Here is a 15,619-nt window from a genome sequence, read left to right as displayed (position 1 = left end):
ACAGGGAACAAGGCTGCAAACGCTGCCTGCTGCAACCCCTTCCTGGAGCACAGCAAATCCCCAGGTGTGGGGCAGGTACCTGAGCCATGACACACACCAAGCATCACCACACACACCCACACCTCCAATGCACTTTTATTAAGCTTTCAAAGCATTTATGGCTCAAGGCAATTGAAATGTGTTAAAGTGGCAGCTGGGCATCAGCGGCAGCTTCCCAGTTGCTGCAGTGGGACGACATGAATCAGGCTGCTTGGAAGGAAGCAAATCTGCTTCTGATCACTGGTAGTGGTAATCAGGAGTTGTTTTCTTGCCAGCATGGCTTTGGTTGGTGCTTGAAGGACGGTCCCCTTGTGTTTCTGCTAGAAAGACAGGAATGTCATTTTCCAGAAGCATCGAGGCTGCCTGCTGATGGACATGCACCAGTCAGGGACAGGCAGCAACATCTCTCCAGCAAGAGTCTCCTCAGTCTGTGCCAGAGAGTTGGCCTGCAGTGAGCTCTGCTCCCTGAGCACATCCAACCCCTTTCTGCTCTCTCTTTCTCTGGCCACTGCTGCCACTGGACACAGGAGTTGTTGCCACAGAGCAGACACCTGCCTGCACAGCCCCTGATGCCCTCAGCCCTGACCCCGACCCCAGCAGGTCCTGGCTCCTCCCTCCACATTGGGATTGATCCCTTTCCCACAGTTTCAGCACATTCAGACCAGTGAGGTGTTCAAGGGCTGCTTTGTCTTCAGAGTAAGCCCAGGGTACAGCCCCGTGTTCCCACCCAGAGCAGTCCAGCTCTTCTGCCCTTCCCACTCCCCAATACAGAAATACACACCTTCAGCATTCCACGCGCGATGCACTGCTACTGCTGCTGCTCCTGCAGGGAGGACAGAGCAGCGTTAGGTGCTCTCTGTGACCCACATCTCCCCCTGCCACCAGCACCTGAACCGGCCTCCCCAAAAGCACCCAGGGGCCAGAGCAGGGAGCGAGGGCTGCGGGTGCAGGACGGGGACACCCCATGGGCGGCAGGAGAGGAACAGTGTGCAGGGCTGCAGCAGCGGGGGCCGGCAGAATTCCAGGCAGGGGCCGGTGCTGCCCCTTCCCTCTCAGCACCACCAAAAGCAAAGCCAAATGCTGCTCATCCCGTGCCGAGCTCTCACCTAAAACTGCAGCTCCTATGGCGGCTCCCAGGACGATTAGGACCGGAACTGTAGGTAAGGATAAGAAGGAAAATGACCGAAGGGCTGGAGTGTGGGCACTAAAGCTCGTCCCGGCTGGAGCCCAGCGCCCTGTGCCGGGCAGGGCAGGAGCCCGGGGGCAGCAGCAGCAGCTCTCCCAGCCTCAACCTCCTTCAGCCCTGCAGACGCCCGGGAGGAGAGGGGAGAAGGGATAAACTCCAGCGTCCCCGTGCCCGCCCTCCCCAACTGGCCCACTGCAGGTCCCTCCCGCTCGACCCCGCAAGCCCCCCAACTTACGCATGGTCGGCTGGAGAGCGAGGAGAGAGAGCTTGCGGATGAGTCTGCTCTAAGCCTGGTCTTTTGGGAAGCAAGAACAAGATTTTTATCGTGGGCGGCAGGTGGGGCCCGAGGGGCTCTTCTGCTCTCTACAGTCGTCCCCAGCCAGCCCTGTCCCACCCAGCAGGCTGCCCCCTCCACTCACAAGGGACCCTTCAGTTCCAGCCCAGGCTCCTGCCCGGCCCATGGCTCAGTGGCTGCTCTGCTGGTGCAGCGATGTGAGCAGCCCCCCGTTATCATCCCCCTCTCAGAGAAAGGGTTGTGTCCCCAGACACCCACCGCGGGACCGCGGCTCTCCAGGACACCAACCTCGGCTCTTTCTATTGTGCTCTGCACAGCCGAGGGCTGCAGCTAAAATGCTATTAGGGTGTGACCGTTTGGTCAGCTGATTTTCCAGAAGTTGTAGCACTGATTTTCAGTTTCACTTTTCCTCTTGATGTCGCTGCCTCTGCTACAGCAGGACTGGGGCACTCCCAGCCTCGGGGGTCGGACATTGGGAGTGTCCCCGCAGGGAGCCCTTCCACCCCGGACGGGAGGTGTGGGAGCTGCTGGGGAAGGAGGCGCCGGGCCGGGGGCTCCTCAGACCTGTGCCGGGGCTCCTGTGCCTTCACGGGGCTTTTCCACATGGGTGAAACCCCGCGGTTCTGGCCAGGGCCCCGGGCAGTCTGGAGAGCAGAGCTGCAGCCCCTCCACCTGCCTCGTGTCCACCGGGCAGCCTCAAAAACCAGCCAAAGCCCCACTCTGCACCGCCCTTTCCCCTGCTCCCTGCACCCACACAACTCCTTCCCCTGCCTCCCTCCACCCCCCACGACACCCAAAACTCCACATCCCACATCTGTCCATGTGCCAAAGAGCAGTGGCTGAAGGTTGGTGCAGCTGGGCCAGTGTAGGTAGGGGAGCACCCACCTCCCACACCCCCATGCCCCTGCCCACCTCGGTGCAGTCACTCAGCAGCACATCACTGGGTCTGCACACAGGCAACAGAGTTGCTGCTCTGTGTCACCCCACAAGACCCCAAGCATTGCTGTGACCCACCACTGTGGCAGCCACCACAGCCATGCTCCCCCCAGAATGTTCCTCCAGCACCCCAGGAGTTCCCGCAGGGCTCATCCCCATGGATCCTGCCCTGAGGAGCCCAGACACGGCTCCCAGGACCCAAGCCAGGTCCCCAGCCCTGCAGGAGCACTGGGGCAGCACATGCCTGGCAGGACCAGCAGCCCTGTCCCAGCCCAGATCAGTGTGAGTGGGTGTCCTGAGCCCGAGGCTGCACAGATGCACCCACTTAAGCCCGGGGGCTCTGCCCGCCCTGCAGTGCAGTGCCATGCTGCCCTGAGGATTTGCTGCAGCACTGCCGGGGTCCCAGGCACTGCCAGCACTGTCAGGGGTCAGTGGGAGGCAGCCCCTGGCAGTGCAGGGGGACAGGGAACAAGGCTGCAAACGCTGCCTGCTGCAACCCCTTCCTGGAGCACAGCAAATCCCCAGGTGTGGGGCAGGTACCTGAGCCATGACACACACCAAGCATCACCACACACACCCACACCTCCAATGCACTTTTATTAAGCTTTCAAAGCATTTATGGCTCAAGGCAATCCAAATCTGTTAAAGGGGCAGCTGGGGGTCAGCAAGTTATTTCCAGTTGCTGCAGTGGGACGACATGAATCAGGCTGCTTGGAAGGAAGCAAATCTGCTTCTGATCACTGGTAGTGGTAATCAGGAGTTCTTCTCTGGACAGCAAGGCATTGGCGGCTGCTTGCAGGGTAGGCCCTTGGGTGTCCCCCTGTAAAGACAAGAGTGTCATTTTCCAGAAGCATCGAGGCTGCCTGCTGATGGACATGCACCAGTCAGGGACAGGCAGCAATGTCTCTCCTGCAAGGGTCTCCTCAGTCTGTGCCAGAGAGTTGGCCTGCAGTGAGCTCTGCTCCCTGAGCACATCCAACCCCTTTCTGCTCTCTCTTTCCCTGGCCACTGCTGTCACTGGACACAGGAGTTGTTACCACAGAGCAGACACCTGCCTGCACAGCCCCTGATGCCCTCAGCCCTGACCCCGACCCCAGCAGGTCCTGGCTCTTCCCTCCACATTGGGATTGATCCCTTTCCCACAGTTTCAGCACATTCAGACCAGTGAGGTGTTCAAGGGCTGCTTTTGTCTTCAAAGTCAGCCCAGGGTAGAACCGCGTGTTCCAACCCAGAGCAGCCCAGCTCCCTGCCCTTCCCACTCACCAATATGGACATGTCCAACCTCGACATTCAGAGCCACATTCGTGGTCCGTGTTTTTGCTGCTCCTGCTGCAGGGAGGACAGAGCAGCGTTAGGTGCTCTCTGTGACCCACATCTCCCCCTGCCACCAGCACCTGAACCGGCCTCCCCAAAAGCACCCAGGGACCAGAGCAGGGAGCGAGGGCTGCGGGTGCAGGACGGGGACACCCCATGGGCGGCAGGAGAGGAGCAGTGTGCAGGGCTGCAGCAGCGGGGGCCGGCAGAATTCCAGGCAGGGGCCGGTGCTGCCCCTTCCCTCTCAGCAGCTCCCCAAGCGAAGCTGAGTGCAGTTTATTGCATGCCAGACTCTCACCTATAAGTACAAGTCCCAGGGCGACTCCCAGAGCGATTACAAGAGCAACTGGAGGGAAGGCTAAGAAGGAAAATGACAGAAGGGCTGGAGTGTGGGCACTAAAGCTCCTCCCGGCTGGAGCCCAGCGCCCTGTGCCGGGCAGGGCAGGGGCTCGGGGGCAGCAGCAGCTCTCCCAGCCCTGCAGCCTCCTTCAGCCCTGCAGATGCCCGGGAGGAGAGGGGAGAAGGGATAAACCCCAGGGTCCCCCCACCGCCCGCAGTCCCACTGCAGGTCCCCTGCCCCTGAACCCGCGAGACCCCCAACTTACCCATGGTCGGCCGGGCGCAAGGGGGAACTGTGGATGAGTCTGCTCTAAGCCTGGTCCTTTGGAAAGCAAGAAAAAGATTTTTATCGTGGGCAGCAGGTGGGGCCCGAGGGGTTTTGCTGCCCTGCACGATCGTCCCCAGCCACCCCTCTCCCACCCAGCTGGCTGCCCCCTCCCATCACAAGAGACCCCTCAGTTCCAGCCCAGGCTCCTGCCCGGCCCAGGGCTCGGTTGCTGCTCCACCGGCACAGCGATGTGAGCAGCCCCCGTAATGTCCCCACCTCAGGGAAGGGGTTCTGTCTCCAAACACCCACCGCGGGACCGCAGCACCCCACACCACTAACCTCTTGTGTTTTTGTTGTGCTCTGAGGGACCAAAGTCTGCCGGAAAGGTCCCCCCAAGAGAAGGCAAGGGAAGGTCAGCTGATTTTCGAGAAGTTCTGAAACCGCTTGCTAAGTTTCACTTTTTCCTTAACTCTTGACATCCCTGTCTCTGTTAGAGAAGGACTGGGGGTCTCCTGTCCTCAGGGGTCAGACCCTGGGGGTGTCCCCGCACGGAGCCCTTTCGCCCCGGACGGGAGGTGTGGGAGCTGCTGGGGAAGGAGGCGCCGGGCCGGGGGCTCCTCAGACCTGTGCCGGGGCTCCTGTGCCTTCACGGGGCTTTTCCCGACCAGGTTTGGCACCGCTGAAACTCCGTGGCTCTAACGGGCAGTCTGGAAAGCAGAGCTGCAGCCTCTCCACCGGGCAGCCTCAAAAACCAGCCAAAGCCCCACTCTGCACCGCCCTTTCTCCCGCTCCCCGCAGCCACTCCTCACCCCTGCCCGCTCAGGGCAGCACTGTGTCAGCGGTGAGGGGCAGCGGGTGCCGTGGCTCATGCGCCGCTGCAGCTGGTTGAAGGGGACCAAATCCAGTTGCAAGTTGATCTGGTTCCTTTTTACCAGCCCCAGGGACGCATCGTCTCTCCGGAGGCGCCGTCTGGATGGTGCTGGTGTTGGGGGCTCCCGGCGTGGGGGTCCCAGCCCAAAAATACATACTTCTTAACATTCCATAACGCCGGCCGGCTCCATATGGGCATATGAAGAAGTATGTAGGGTTGGGAGGGAGAGGTGGGTGCCGTGGGGCTGGGGGTGCAGGGCACGGGGCTGTCCCTCTCCCGGCCGTGTCCTCCAGCTCCGGTGAGATCCTGGAAGGAGCCAGTGGCCCTGGTGAAAGCCAAGAGTGGGCAGAGGCTGTGGGGAGCACCTCCTGCCCACCCCCAGTCCCGTCATTGGCCTCTGCCCGGTGCAGCCCAGGCAGAGGCACTGCCCGTATGGCCCCTGTGCCCGCAGCCACCCCTGGAGCTCCTCATGTTTGGGGCTGTGGCCAACCCATGTGTGCCTCGGAGCCAGAGCCCCTTGGCAGCTGGAGGATGCTCAGGCTGGTGTTTTGGGGCGTTTGGCTGCCCTTTGTGGGTGATATGACGCTCTGGGATGCAGCTGAGGCTCAGTGGTTCGGGCTGTGGGGGCACCTGGGGAGCTGCACCTGCGAGGAGATGGGGGCACAGCCAAGGGTGACGTCCTGTGAGCCCACAGGGGCCAGCACGGATGGATGGCTGAGGTGGGTGTCTGTGCTTGGAGCCACTTCCACAGGGGGATTCCCCTTGGCCCTGGCTCTTGGCTTGGCACGGATCCCCCCTGCTGCTGTTGCTGCACTGGGTCAGATTGCATCAATTAATTCTCCTGCCCCCCTGCAGCCCCCAGGACCCCCAAACTCCACGTCCCCACATCTGTCCATGTGCCAGAGCAGTCGGTTCAGCCTGGGGCACATGGTGCCAGTGTAGGGGGCACCCACCTCCCACACCCCCATGCCCCTGCCCACCTCGTTTGCAGGCCCAGGAGAAGGACACGGGACTCTGCACCATTCCCAGCCCCTCCCCACGCAGCAGCTCTGGACAGGGAAGGCTGGAGGTGCCTTTACCCATGGGAGGAGGGATTCAGCTGAGAGCTCAGAGGCTCGAGACCCTAAGGGGACTGTGGGGGCTTTCTCATCTCCAGCACAGCTTGGCCATGGCACGGTGACAGAGGGGACACACCTTGACTTCAGTGACCTTCCCAGCCCTAAATCTGTAGCTGGAATGGGACAAAGGCAGGTACAGAGAGTGTTCCTGGGTTCCCAGGGCTGCCCCCTCTCAGGACAGGGCAGCCAGGGGTGTGTGGGGGCCTGGCTGTGGGCAGGAGGGACACAGTGTGGCCGTGACTCAGCACCAGGAGCCGTGGCCACACATGCTGCAGCTCCCTGCAAGAGCCCCTGAGTGCCAAATACAGCCTCACGTCACCAGCCCAGCTCACAGCACCCACAGACAGCAGTCGTTGCTCAGTGGACCCCCAAAACACCAACCATTGCTGTGGGACACAGCATGACACTGCCATGCTCCCCCCAGGATGCTCTGCCAGCACCCCAGGAGATCCCGCATGGCTTGTCCCCAGACATCCTACCCTGAGGAGCCCAGACACGGCTCCCAGGACCCAAGACAAGTCCCCAGCCCTGCAGGAGCACTGGGGCAGCACATGCCTGGCAGGACCAGCAGCCCTGTCCCAGCCCAGATCAGTGTGAGTGGGTGTCCTGAGCCCGAGGCTGCACAGATGCACCCACTTAAGCCCGGGGGCTCTGCCCGCCCTGCAGTGCAGTGCCATGCTGCCCTGAGGATTTGCTGCAGCACTGCCGGGGTCCCAGGGACTGCCAGCACTGTCAGGGGTCAGCGGGAGCCGAAAGCGTGTGCCTGCACCCACCCTGAAACTGCAAAGCCGGGGCACAGCATCTGGGCTCTCACATCGCAGCCGAGTTCGTCTCCAGTCACCTCGGCTGACCTTGGGCACCCTCGCAGGACTGAGTATTAGAGATACCCCAGCCCGAGTGGCCCACACAGCCCCATCCCCTGACACGGTTCCCACAGCCCTCAGCCGGGCTCTCCCAGTGACCTTGGAGGGCTGCACCCAGCTCCACGGGGTGCTCGCTGCATCCAGGGAGCCTCGTGTCCCCAGCTCCAGCCCAGGCCACCCCTGCCTGTTCCCACCACCCCTCCTTGCCCCTGCCCTGTTCCACCGACCGGCTCTACCCCGCTGCCCTCTCTGCCCAGACATTCCCAATCACCACCAACCCCTCTGCAGCCCTGGACGTGCCCCCACCACCCAAGGCATCCCTAAGCCCTCCCCAGCCCCAGCCCTGCCTTTGGCAGCTGTAGACCCCGAGCCGAAACCCACCAGGGAGCTGTGGCCTGGGACAGCCCCTCTTCCACGAATTCTCCATGCCCGCAGACCGGCTGTGAATCCCCGGCCAGGGCAGCCCCCCGTATTCTCCACCTGCCCCGAGAGCAGCTCCCTGCCCGGGCAGGGTGGTTTGCGGGCACCAGACGGCTTTGAGGGGGAGGCGGAGGGGCCGGGGGGCTGCCGGGGCCGGCCCTGGTGGCACCCAGGCGCCCGCAGGCACCCAACAACCCCAGCTTGGCTATAAAAGGAAGAGGGTTTTTTCCCGGCCTCTCCAGCGCCGCGTCCCTGGCCGAGCTCTGCAGCCGCTGCTTCGCAGGGGCCTTTCCAAGTTTTCCCATTCAGCGCTGTCCCCCCAGCCGGCTTCCCCCGGTTCACCCATCCCCGGCAAACCCACTGCAGCAGCTGCTGAGTGACTTATAAAATACCAAGAGGCCCAACAAGGAGGAGGGAGGTGGGTGCAAGGGGAGCGCTGGCACAGGGTGCCTGGGGGACCACCCCGGCTCCCGTCCTGCCTTCCCTTCGCTCCCGGCATTGCCCGTGTCGGGGCGGCGGGCTCATGACCCTGGTGCACCCGGCCGTGGTGGTCAGCACTTCCCTCCGTGCGAGTCCGAAATGCGATGCCGAGGTGCCCAGAAGTTGGGTTTCCCTTCCCACCCTATCCCACAGGCGTGGGGTGTCCCCACTTCGCGTGGCGGAGGGCACCTCGGCTCCCTGGGGAGGGGGTGACCGGCCCCGGTGCGGGGGGACACCCGCAGGCAGAAGGGCCGGGTGCTGCCCGCAGATCCCGAGCGCTCACCACCCAGGACCCTCTCTGGGGGGCCCCATTGTCCCCCCAGCCACAGAGAGAGCTGCTGCTACCCCCCACTCCTCCGCCTCCACCCGGGCTGGCCCCAAGCAGGGGGGGCTGCGGTGACCCTCTCCCCAGGGTGTCCCCTCCCCGCCCACGCCGAGCCGCTGCCGGCTCCCGGCAGCAGCAGCATCCCCGGCCCCGGCGGGCTCAGCACCGGCCGGGCTCGCTGAAGGTTAAACCTTGGCGGCGGGGAAAGCCCCGCTGCCCTCCGCAGACCCCGCACCTCCCGCCCGCAAGGCCACTCACGGTCCTGGAGGTGACAGCGGCCGCAGCAGGCTGGGCTGGCTGGCGGCAGCGAGCTGCGGTGACACCCGGCACCAGCACGCTGCTTCTCCGCTCGCCTTGACTTTGCCACAGGACTCCTCCGGCTCGTCCGCAGGAGCTTGCAGCATCCTCCAGTTCAGCGGGAGAAGTTCCTCGCCAGGGAGGGAGGGAGGAGGGAGGGATTTAAGGCAGACCCTGCCTGGGCTGCAACATCTACGGCTGCAGCTGAAGACCCCTCGCTCGCTGGGCAGCCCGAAGCTCCCTCCTCTCTCGCCCCATCCTGGTCTCCGTGTCCCGGCACATGTGTCCAATTCTGGGGATGCTGTGTGGGTGATCTCTGCTGAGAAGCCCTCTCCCTCCCGAACCGAGGCAGCCAGGGCTGCCACCAGCACGCAGACAGCCGGCCAGCTCTGCCACCTGCCCCACGTCCCCCGGGTGCCCGGCGGGGGTCCCGAAGCCGTGTCATGAGGGAGCCGGCACACACCACTGGGCCCAGCAGCTCGAGGGCGAAACGGAACTCGTGGAGTGCATAGAAGGGTAAAACCCGTTCACCACTTCAGCCACAGGAGATTCCCATGGGCAGGGGGACCCCGTGGGGATGGGGATCCCTGGCTTGCTCCAGACCACCCGCCTGAGGTGCCCCCGACACCCACGGGGCCGTTGTTCCAGCATCCCCAGCTGCCAAGTCCGGGGCTACAGGGCTGCTCTGCCCACCCGGAGCCCCGCCGGTCCTACCTGCGGAGAGCTGGCGGGGCGAGGGGGACCCCGTGCCCGGGACAGGATGCTGGGAGACACCTTAACGTGGTTCCCAAAGGGAAAAGCCAGGACCAGCAGCGTGGCATCCCTCCCGCGGCGGTCCCGGCGGCTCCCTGCCTGCCACGACACCCTCCCCACCCCGGGTGCGCTCTGTTTGCCTGCTATTTTTGGCAGCCTCCTAAGAGCTCCTCTCAGGCTATTAATAATGAGAGTGAGAAATTCGTTTGGCCTCTCCTATATAAGGAAAGGTAGAGGCTTAGAGGCAGCTAAATATACTGGCGCGTGCGGGAGCGAGCGGGGAGCCTTTGGCACCGCGTGTGGAAAAGAGATTGTTTGAACAATGGAAAGACGGACTCACTCGGCGCACGGGGCCCCGCGCGGACCGACGGGCGGACAGAGGGATGGACAGACGGTGACGGTGCCCGCGGGCCTCCATCGCAGCACCCGCGGCGCCCCCGATGCCCCTCGGGGCTCTGCCTCAGCAGGAGGAGCAGCGGGAGAGGGGAGGCAGGAGCAGGGATGCTCCGCAAACTCCTGCCCCGAGCCAGCTCCAAAATGCCTGTAACAACCCCCAGTGGGCCAGCAGCGACCCGGGGAGTGACGCTGGGTCTGTGCCCGGTCAGGAGGGACGTGAGGGGTGCTGGTGGCGGGGAGCAGGTGGGCTGCGGTGGGGCGACAAATTCCCACTGGGACATGACCGGAGCAGAGTCGGTTCTCCAGCTGAGCCCCCTGCAAATCCCGGCTTCTCCCGGGGTCGCGACCAACGCTCCTGCCCGGCTCTGGAACAGCCCCGGGGGCATCTCCCGCAGCCGGCGGCGCTGCAGGGTGCCGGCGGTGCCACAGTGTGTCCCCAGCTCGCAGGGAGCCCGCAGCACCCTGCAGTGTGCCCACACCCCCGGCACAGGATAATTTAAGGAGCACACGGTTAATGTAACTGTGTCCCCCACCGTGGCTACGGGAGACCCGGGCGAGGTGCGGGAGCTCCTGTCAGTGCCGAGGACAGGGAGAGCCCGGTTGGAGGAAGGAAAGCAGCAGCAATCCAGGGAATCCTAATGACAGGAAAGCGCTGGGGAGCAGCGCCAAATCCACACGGTCGGAGCAAGGACAGCACATGCAGCAGGAGTACAAAGAGAGGAAAAACCGTGCTCCTCTGGCTCCAGAAAGAGACTTCTGGTTTTCTTAACTCTTCGCAGCCCTGGGTGCTGCTTAGAGAGGCACAAGAGGTGTAGCTGCGACTGCAGCCCCGATCTCCCCGGCTCCGTCACGGTCCCACGGGCGCCTGGGCTTGGCCTCGGCTGCGGTGCCTGCGGCCAAATCCCTGCACCGCGTTCCCCAGGGACTGCGGGGCTTCCCCGGGCAGCAGAACCATCAGAACACCGGGACAGCCATGGTGGGCAGAGTCCTCGAGCCGCTGCCTTGGCCACCGTCACAGCTGCCTCGGTTTCTTGAGCTGTGAAATTCCAGCAATAAAACCCATTTCACAGACTGTGGAGCCTGGGGGTGCTCTGAGGCTCCAGCCCAGGACCTGATCCCCCCCGAGGATGTGACAGAAACCAAAAACTGCTGGAGGCAGGAGCAGCTCTTTGCCCTCAGGGCAGTGACAAACCCCATTCTCCTCCCCCGGTGCTGCCCCAGGGCTGCTGCAAGTTCTCCCCATCCACCAAGCCGAGCCCGCAGCTGGGGAGCTCATCAGATTCGGCTTCCTCTGTCCTTAGGTGACATTGAGGGAAGTGAACTGCGAGGGCTCCAGCCCACCCCATTGACCACGTGAACTGTGCACGGACAGAAGGGCAACTTTGAAGGTGAATCTCCTCCCTTCTCCGAAAAATCCGTGTCCCAGAGTGCCACCAGGTCCCTTCTGGCTGCCATGGTGCTAAAGTGTGTTCCCGGCACAGTCAGCCTCAGCAAGAGCTGGGTGGCCACAGTCATCCACATCAAGGACTCCAGTAATTAATAAATGTTCCTGTGCTGCATGAGGAGGGGCTGCTACTCAGGTGTGGGGCAGCTGTGGTTTTGCTTTCCTGTGAAATCAATCTTTGGTGAGAACTGTCCCACAGCTGAAACCGGAGAAAGAAGCAAAACATCTTCCCATTTACAAGAAACATCTTCTCATTTGCAAGGAACATATTGTTTTTTTTTTTTTAAAGACTTTTAGTCTTGACCCAAGTAACACTGGAATCACCAAACATTAACCAAAGTGCAGGCAGGTTGGGCACCCCCAGCTATGCAGCACGATGAGGGAAAGATTTAAGGGCAAACAATTTCAAAACTAGAATTTGCCTCAAACATCTTAACCAGCACTTGAATATGTTAAAGGAAACAAAACTGAGTCAAAGTGCTGGTTCATCTGACAGATGTCTCAGCCTGTAACTTCCACACGTGGGCAACTTGTAGCCAGTGTCTAATTGTGAAATCATAAAGCATAGCAATGCAGAAACCTTCCTGAGCAAGGTCACGCTCACGGCGCTCGGGTAACAAACGGGCAGCAAATTTAGTGACACTGGGGGAGGAGGAGAGCAGGGAAAGGGATTCCAAAACCCCAGGGAGGCTCTGTGCACACGCCTGGGGAGGGCTGTGCTCCCTGGGGCACTACAGCAGAGACCCCACCCTGCTCCTACCTTGGGCCAGAAGTTTCCACCTTCAGCCTGGGGTGTCTCCTCGCCTCTGTCAGCCTCACACGTCCTTGTGCCCCCTAAAGCTGGGGTGCAGAGCTGCCTGTCCCCATTCCTGAAGGCTTGGTGGCACTGAGGGTTAACACGCGGAGGGGGAAGAGCCTGCACAGCCAGGGAATACTAATGGGAGCTAGGAATCTACTGTACGCTTGTGCTGTGCTGTCACAAACCTGCACTCGGAGATGCCAGGTGACTATGAGCTGCTGGGCATGGAGGGAAGGCCAAAGCCCTCCCCAAAGGCCAGCCTTGGGTTGGGGTGCAGCCCCTCAGTACAGCACCCCCAGCTGAAGGGCTGTGACTCCACAGCGAAACACAGGGGTGAAGGAAACAAGGAAGCTGTTGGAGGTGACAAGCTGCAAAGATTGTAATTCCCTGCTGTAACAAGCAGCCCACAAGGTTCACTGGAAAGCCCAGCCTGTGTCCGTTGAGAAGGGCAGTGACCCCTGCAGCAGGCAATGCCCAATGGCTGAGCCCCCATCTGCTGCTGGGGGCCCTCCCTGGAATGGGCAGGAGTGAGGGGCTCAAAAAGCACAAGCCCCAAGGACCAGAACCACAGAGACAGCCCAACAGCTCCTCTCTCCCAGCACGAGGTGCAGCCTCAGGACCACACCTGGTCAACCCCTGCAGCTCCAAACCCTCCTATTCCCACAGTTTGTTCACTTACATCCAAATGAAGGGACATCCAGTGGGTGGCGTCACCCTAGAGTTGAGTGTGTGGCCATGGGACAGCAGCGCTGGGCTGTGCCCTCTGAGGAGCACCCGGGGGTCAGCCCTCCCTGTGTGTGGTCCTGGGTGGGTTTGGAGGGAAGGAGCCCTGGGGAGAGAGGGTGCAGGAGCCTCCAGGAAGGGGAAGCCTGAGCCAAGCCCCAGCTGTGTGCCAGACAGCCCAGGCAGAGGGTGGCCTGTGCTGTGACGCCAGCAAATGCCATGGCCTCAGCACTGGGAGAGCTGCAGGCTCCAGTGCTGGGCCTGAGGAACAGCTGATTGTCCAAAAAATAAACTCAACGGCAGCCATGACTACATTCAGTGAGGGAACGTCCCCTCACATTCAATAGTGTTTAATCTTCATCTAGCTCAACACAAATCAGTAGTGCAGCAATATAAATACAACTGAGGAACTTAAAGCCTTTTGGCTTTCCTAGCTCAAGAAGAAGAAGAAAAAAAAAAAAAAGCCAATGAAACCAGTTTCCAGTTTTTAAATTAAACACAAAGAAAGGCAATGAACTGCCCACCCATCCCCAGAGAAACAGTGGCATCCTTCATGCCAGCACGAGGCTGAGTTCTGCCCAAGGACAGGGTGCAACCCACGACAGCAGCACAGTGAGATAAGGGAGTGGGAATGGGAAAGGACCCCCGTGCCTGCCCTTGGGCTCAGGCAGCAGGGACACAGTGACATGCTGTGCCACGTGCTGCTGGCACTGCCCACTGCCCTGGGGTACCCAGAGTTCCCTTTTCCACCACGAAAGGACACCACGTGTGCTCTTCACACCACGACAGGAGCACACAGGGCTCTGCAGCCACAACAGCAGAAGGCCAGAGAGCTGCCAGCCTGAGGGAGCAGCCAGCTGGGGACTGCAGAGACCAATCCCCATCACCTGGGATGTGCAAATTTTAAGGGAAAAAAAAAAAAAAAAACAAAAAAACCAAAAAAACCCCAAACCAAAAAAACCACAGTACACAGTGTTCCATAACTGAGATATGGTTAACATCCAGCCTCATGGACGGCCTGGTGACCAACAGAAGGTGCTGGGGCCACGGAACATGTCACAGCTTTGGAATGAAGCCAGACGTTGGACACAGGTACCAAAGGTGGGTGTGTGCCCCCCAGCTCTGGTACCCAGCAGGACTTTGTTGCAGGAGGGTGTCTCCCAACCTGGGCAGTAACCACAGGTCAGTTTTTCACACATGAACAGGCACCAAGTCCCCAACACTCCTCATGAGAACAGCCTGACAGCGATTCAGAACAGTCACAAACCTCTCTCCTACCTGCAAACTGCCAGAGTGTGACCAGAGTGTTTACATTCCCCCTCCTCTACACTCCAACAGCAGCCAAGTGCACGTGAAAGGACAAGTCTACATTAAAATAGTGCTTAAACCGTTAGGGAAGGTGGGAGTAAAGGAGAAGAAAGTTGTTGGACAGCACAAGTAGCCAGTGGTAGGCTATGGGAGCCTGAAGAGAGCTCAGAGCACAGCTCAAGGACTTGACCTTCCTTCTCCTAGGAGCTCCAAGGCAAGTGAGCTGGAAGTCCACAGGTGCTCCCTCCACTGCAGTCTGAGGTGGCTTAGGAGGCTCCTGCACATCCACAGTTGTTCCAAGTGGTTCTGTCCTGCCCTCTCCAGATGCCAGCTCTGTACTTTTCTGACTCTTCTGGGGTTCACAGTTGCCTTCTCCTCCCTTTGATTTCCCTTGAAGTTCAAATTCAAGTAGAACCAGTTTTAACTGAATGAAAAGAAACCCACAAAACCAAAGTTATTTTCTGTGAAACGAGTTAGCAGCGTTGTCCTAGTCAAAGTGGCCTCCAAAGGCCCTGGTAGGACAGGGACGGGATTGGCCTTCCCTGCTGAGCTCCAGCCAAGGCTGCCCAAGGGGAGCTATAGGATTTCCTCCCTCTGGTTCTTGGGTTTGAGTGTCAGCTGCCCGTTGCGCAAGGAGCCGTTCTGGCTGCGGAGCAGTTTCCCTTTCTCCCGGTCAGGCCATGTGAAGATGGCTTCATCACTGTCCAGCTCCGACTCTGAGTGCATCAGGCTCGTGTTGAGGACTTGAGCTTTCTGTCTGCCACCTCGAAGGAGAAACATTCCCAGGTTAGAAATGCTTTTAACACCAGTGAACCACCTCACCTTGCTCCATCCCCTCTAAGTCTCCTTTTCCAATCACGTCTAAGAGGCAGCAGAATCTGACTTTCCTCTGTGTGTCTCTTATTCCCTCTGATGCTGAAGCCAAAGTGATCCTGTCTCAGACTCTCCGGCACGTCAGAGGTCACAACAACCAAGACAGCACAAAGCACAACAAGCAGACAGGAAGGCAATGATGTGACCAGAAGGGGCTGTGAGTACACGTGGGAGCTCTGTCTCCCTGACCTTGCTCGGGGCATTGCCTAGAAAACGCTTGGAGGGCTCAGGACTGGAGTAAGAGAACATGCAGGTGTGTGAGGGAAGATCTCTGCCATCTCACTACTCTCTCCCTACTCTCCTCTCTGCTAGTCCTGCCTGCAATGGAAGAGAGATAAATTAGCAGGATGAATTTAGATTAATGCACAAGGACAAGAGAGAGACATTTAATGATATTGTCAGCAGAGGAAATATTTAAATTTAGCTTTTCCTTAATGGAGAAATGCAACATTTCCTCTGTTAGCAGAAAGCTCCCTGGACGTATCTAGCAGGGAAAAAGACTTTAGTCAGCAGCCAGCCTCAGAAGCAGAAAGATGAGTTCAGTTACCAGAGAGCAAATGGTGAGGCACATT

At 60.3% G+C, this 15,619-nt stretch overlaps 1 protein-coding gene and 2 long non-coding RNA genes across 4 annotated transcripts in view; all 3 read right to left on the bottom strand.

The window, feature by feature from the left end:
* Positions 1–119: 119 nt before the first annotated feature.
* Positions 120–2,120, bottom strand: LOC136301322 (uncharacterized). Of its 2 annotated transcripts, none has more exons than XR_010723849.1 (5): positions 1,779–2,120; positions 1,461–1,520; positions 1,146–1,193; positions 821–862; positions 120–359 (listed from the first exon to the last, which is right to left on the bottom strand). It is a non-coding gene; the product is annotated as an uncharacterized lncRNA (long non-coding RNA). The 2 variants fall into 2 exon arrangements; XR_010723848.1 differs by having other exon boundaries at positions 120–356; positions 1,779–1,955.
* A 916-nt stretch (positions 2,121–3,036) lies between these two features.
* Positions 3,037–6,042, bottom strand: LOC136301477 (uncharacterized). Its single transcript, XR_010723884.1, has 5 exons — positions 4,717–6,042; positions 4,376–4,431; positions 4,069–4,128; positions 3,720–3,785; positions 3,037–3,276 (listed from the first exon to the last, which is right to left on the bottom strand). It is a non-coding gene; the product is annotated as an uncharacterized lncRNA (long non-coding RNA).
* Positions 6,043–13,176: 7,134 nt separating this feature from the next.
* KIAA0319L (KIAA0319 like) overlaps positions 13,177–15,619 on the bottom strand; it is a 30,042-nt gene continuing 27,599 nt past the window's right edge. Inside the window, exon 21 of the mRNA XM_066204334.1 lies at positions 13,177–14,938. Coding sequence (XP_066060431.1) covers positions 14,751–14,938 — 188 coding nt within the window. The 3' untranslated portion in view covers positions 13,177–14,750. The remainder of the gene's footprint in view (positions 14,939–15,619) is intronic.

Source organism: Chamaea fasciata, unplaced genomic scaffold (assembly GCF_029207755.1).
Source record: "Chamaea fasciata isolate MVZ Bird 193981 ecotype frontalis unplaced genomic scaffold, bChaFas1.0.hap1 SCAF_26, whole genome shotgun sequence".
NCBI classification, from domain to species: domain Eukaryota; kingdom Metazoa; phylum Chordata; class Aves; order Passeriformes; family Sylviidae; genus Chamaea; species Chamaea fasciata.
Note: the sequence above shows the minus strand (reverse complement) of the source record. Positions and strands in the feature narration are given on the sequence as shown.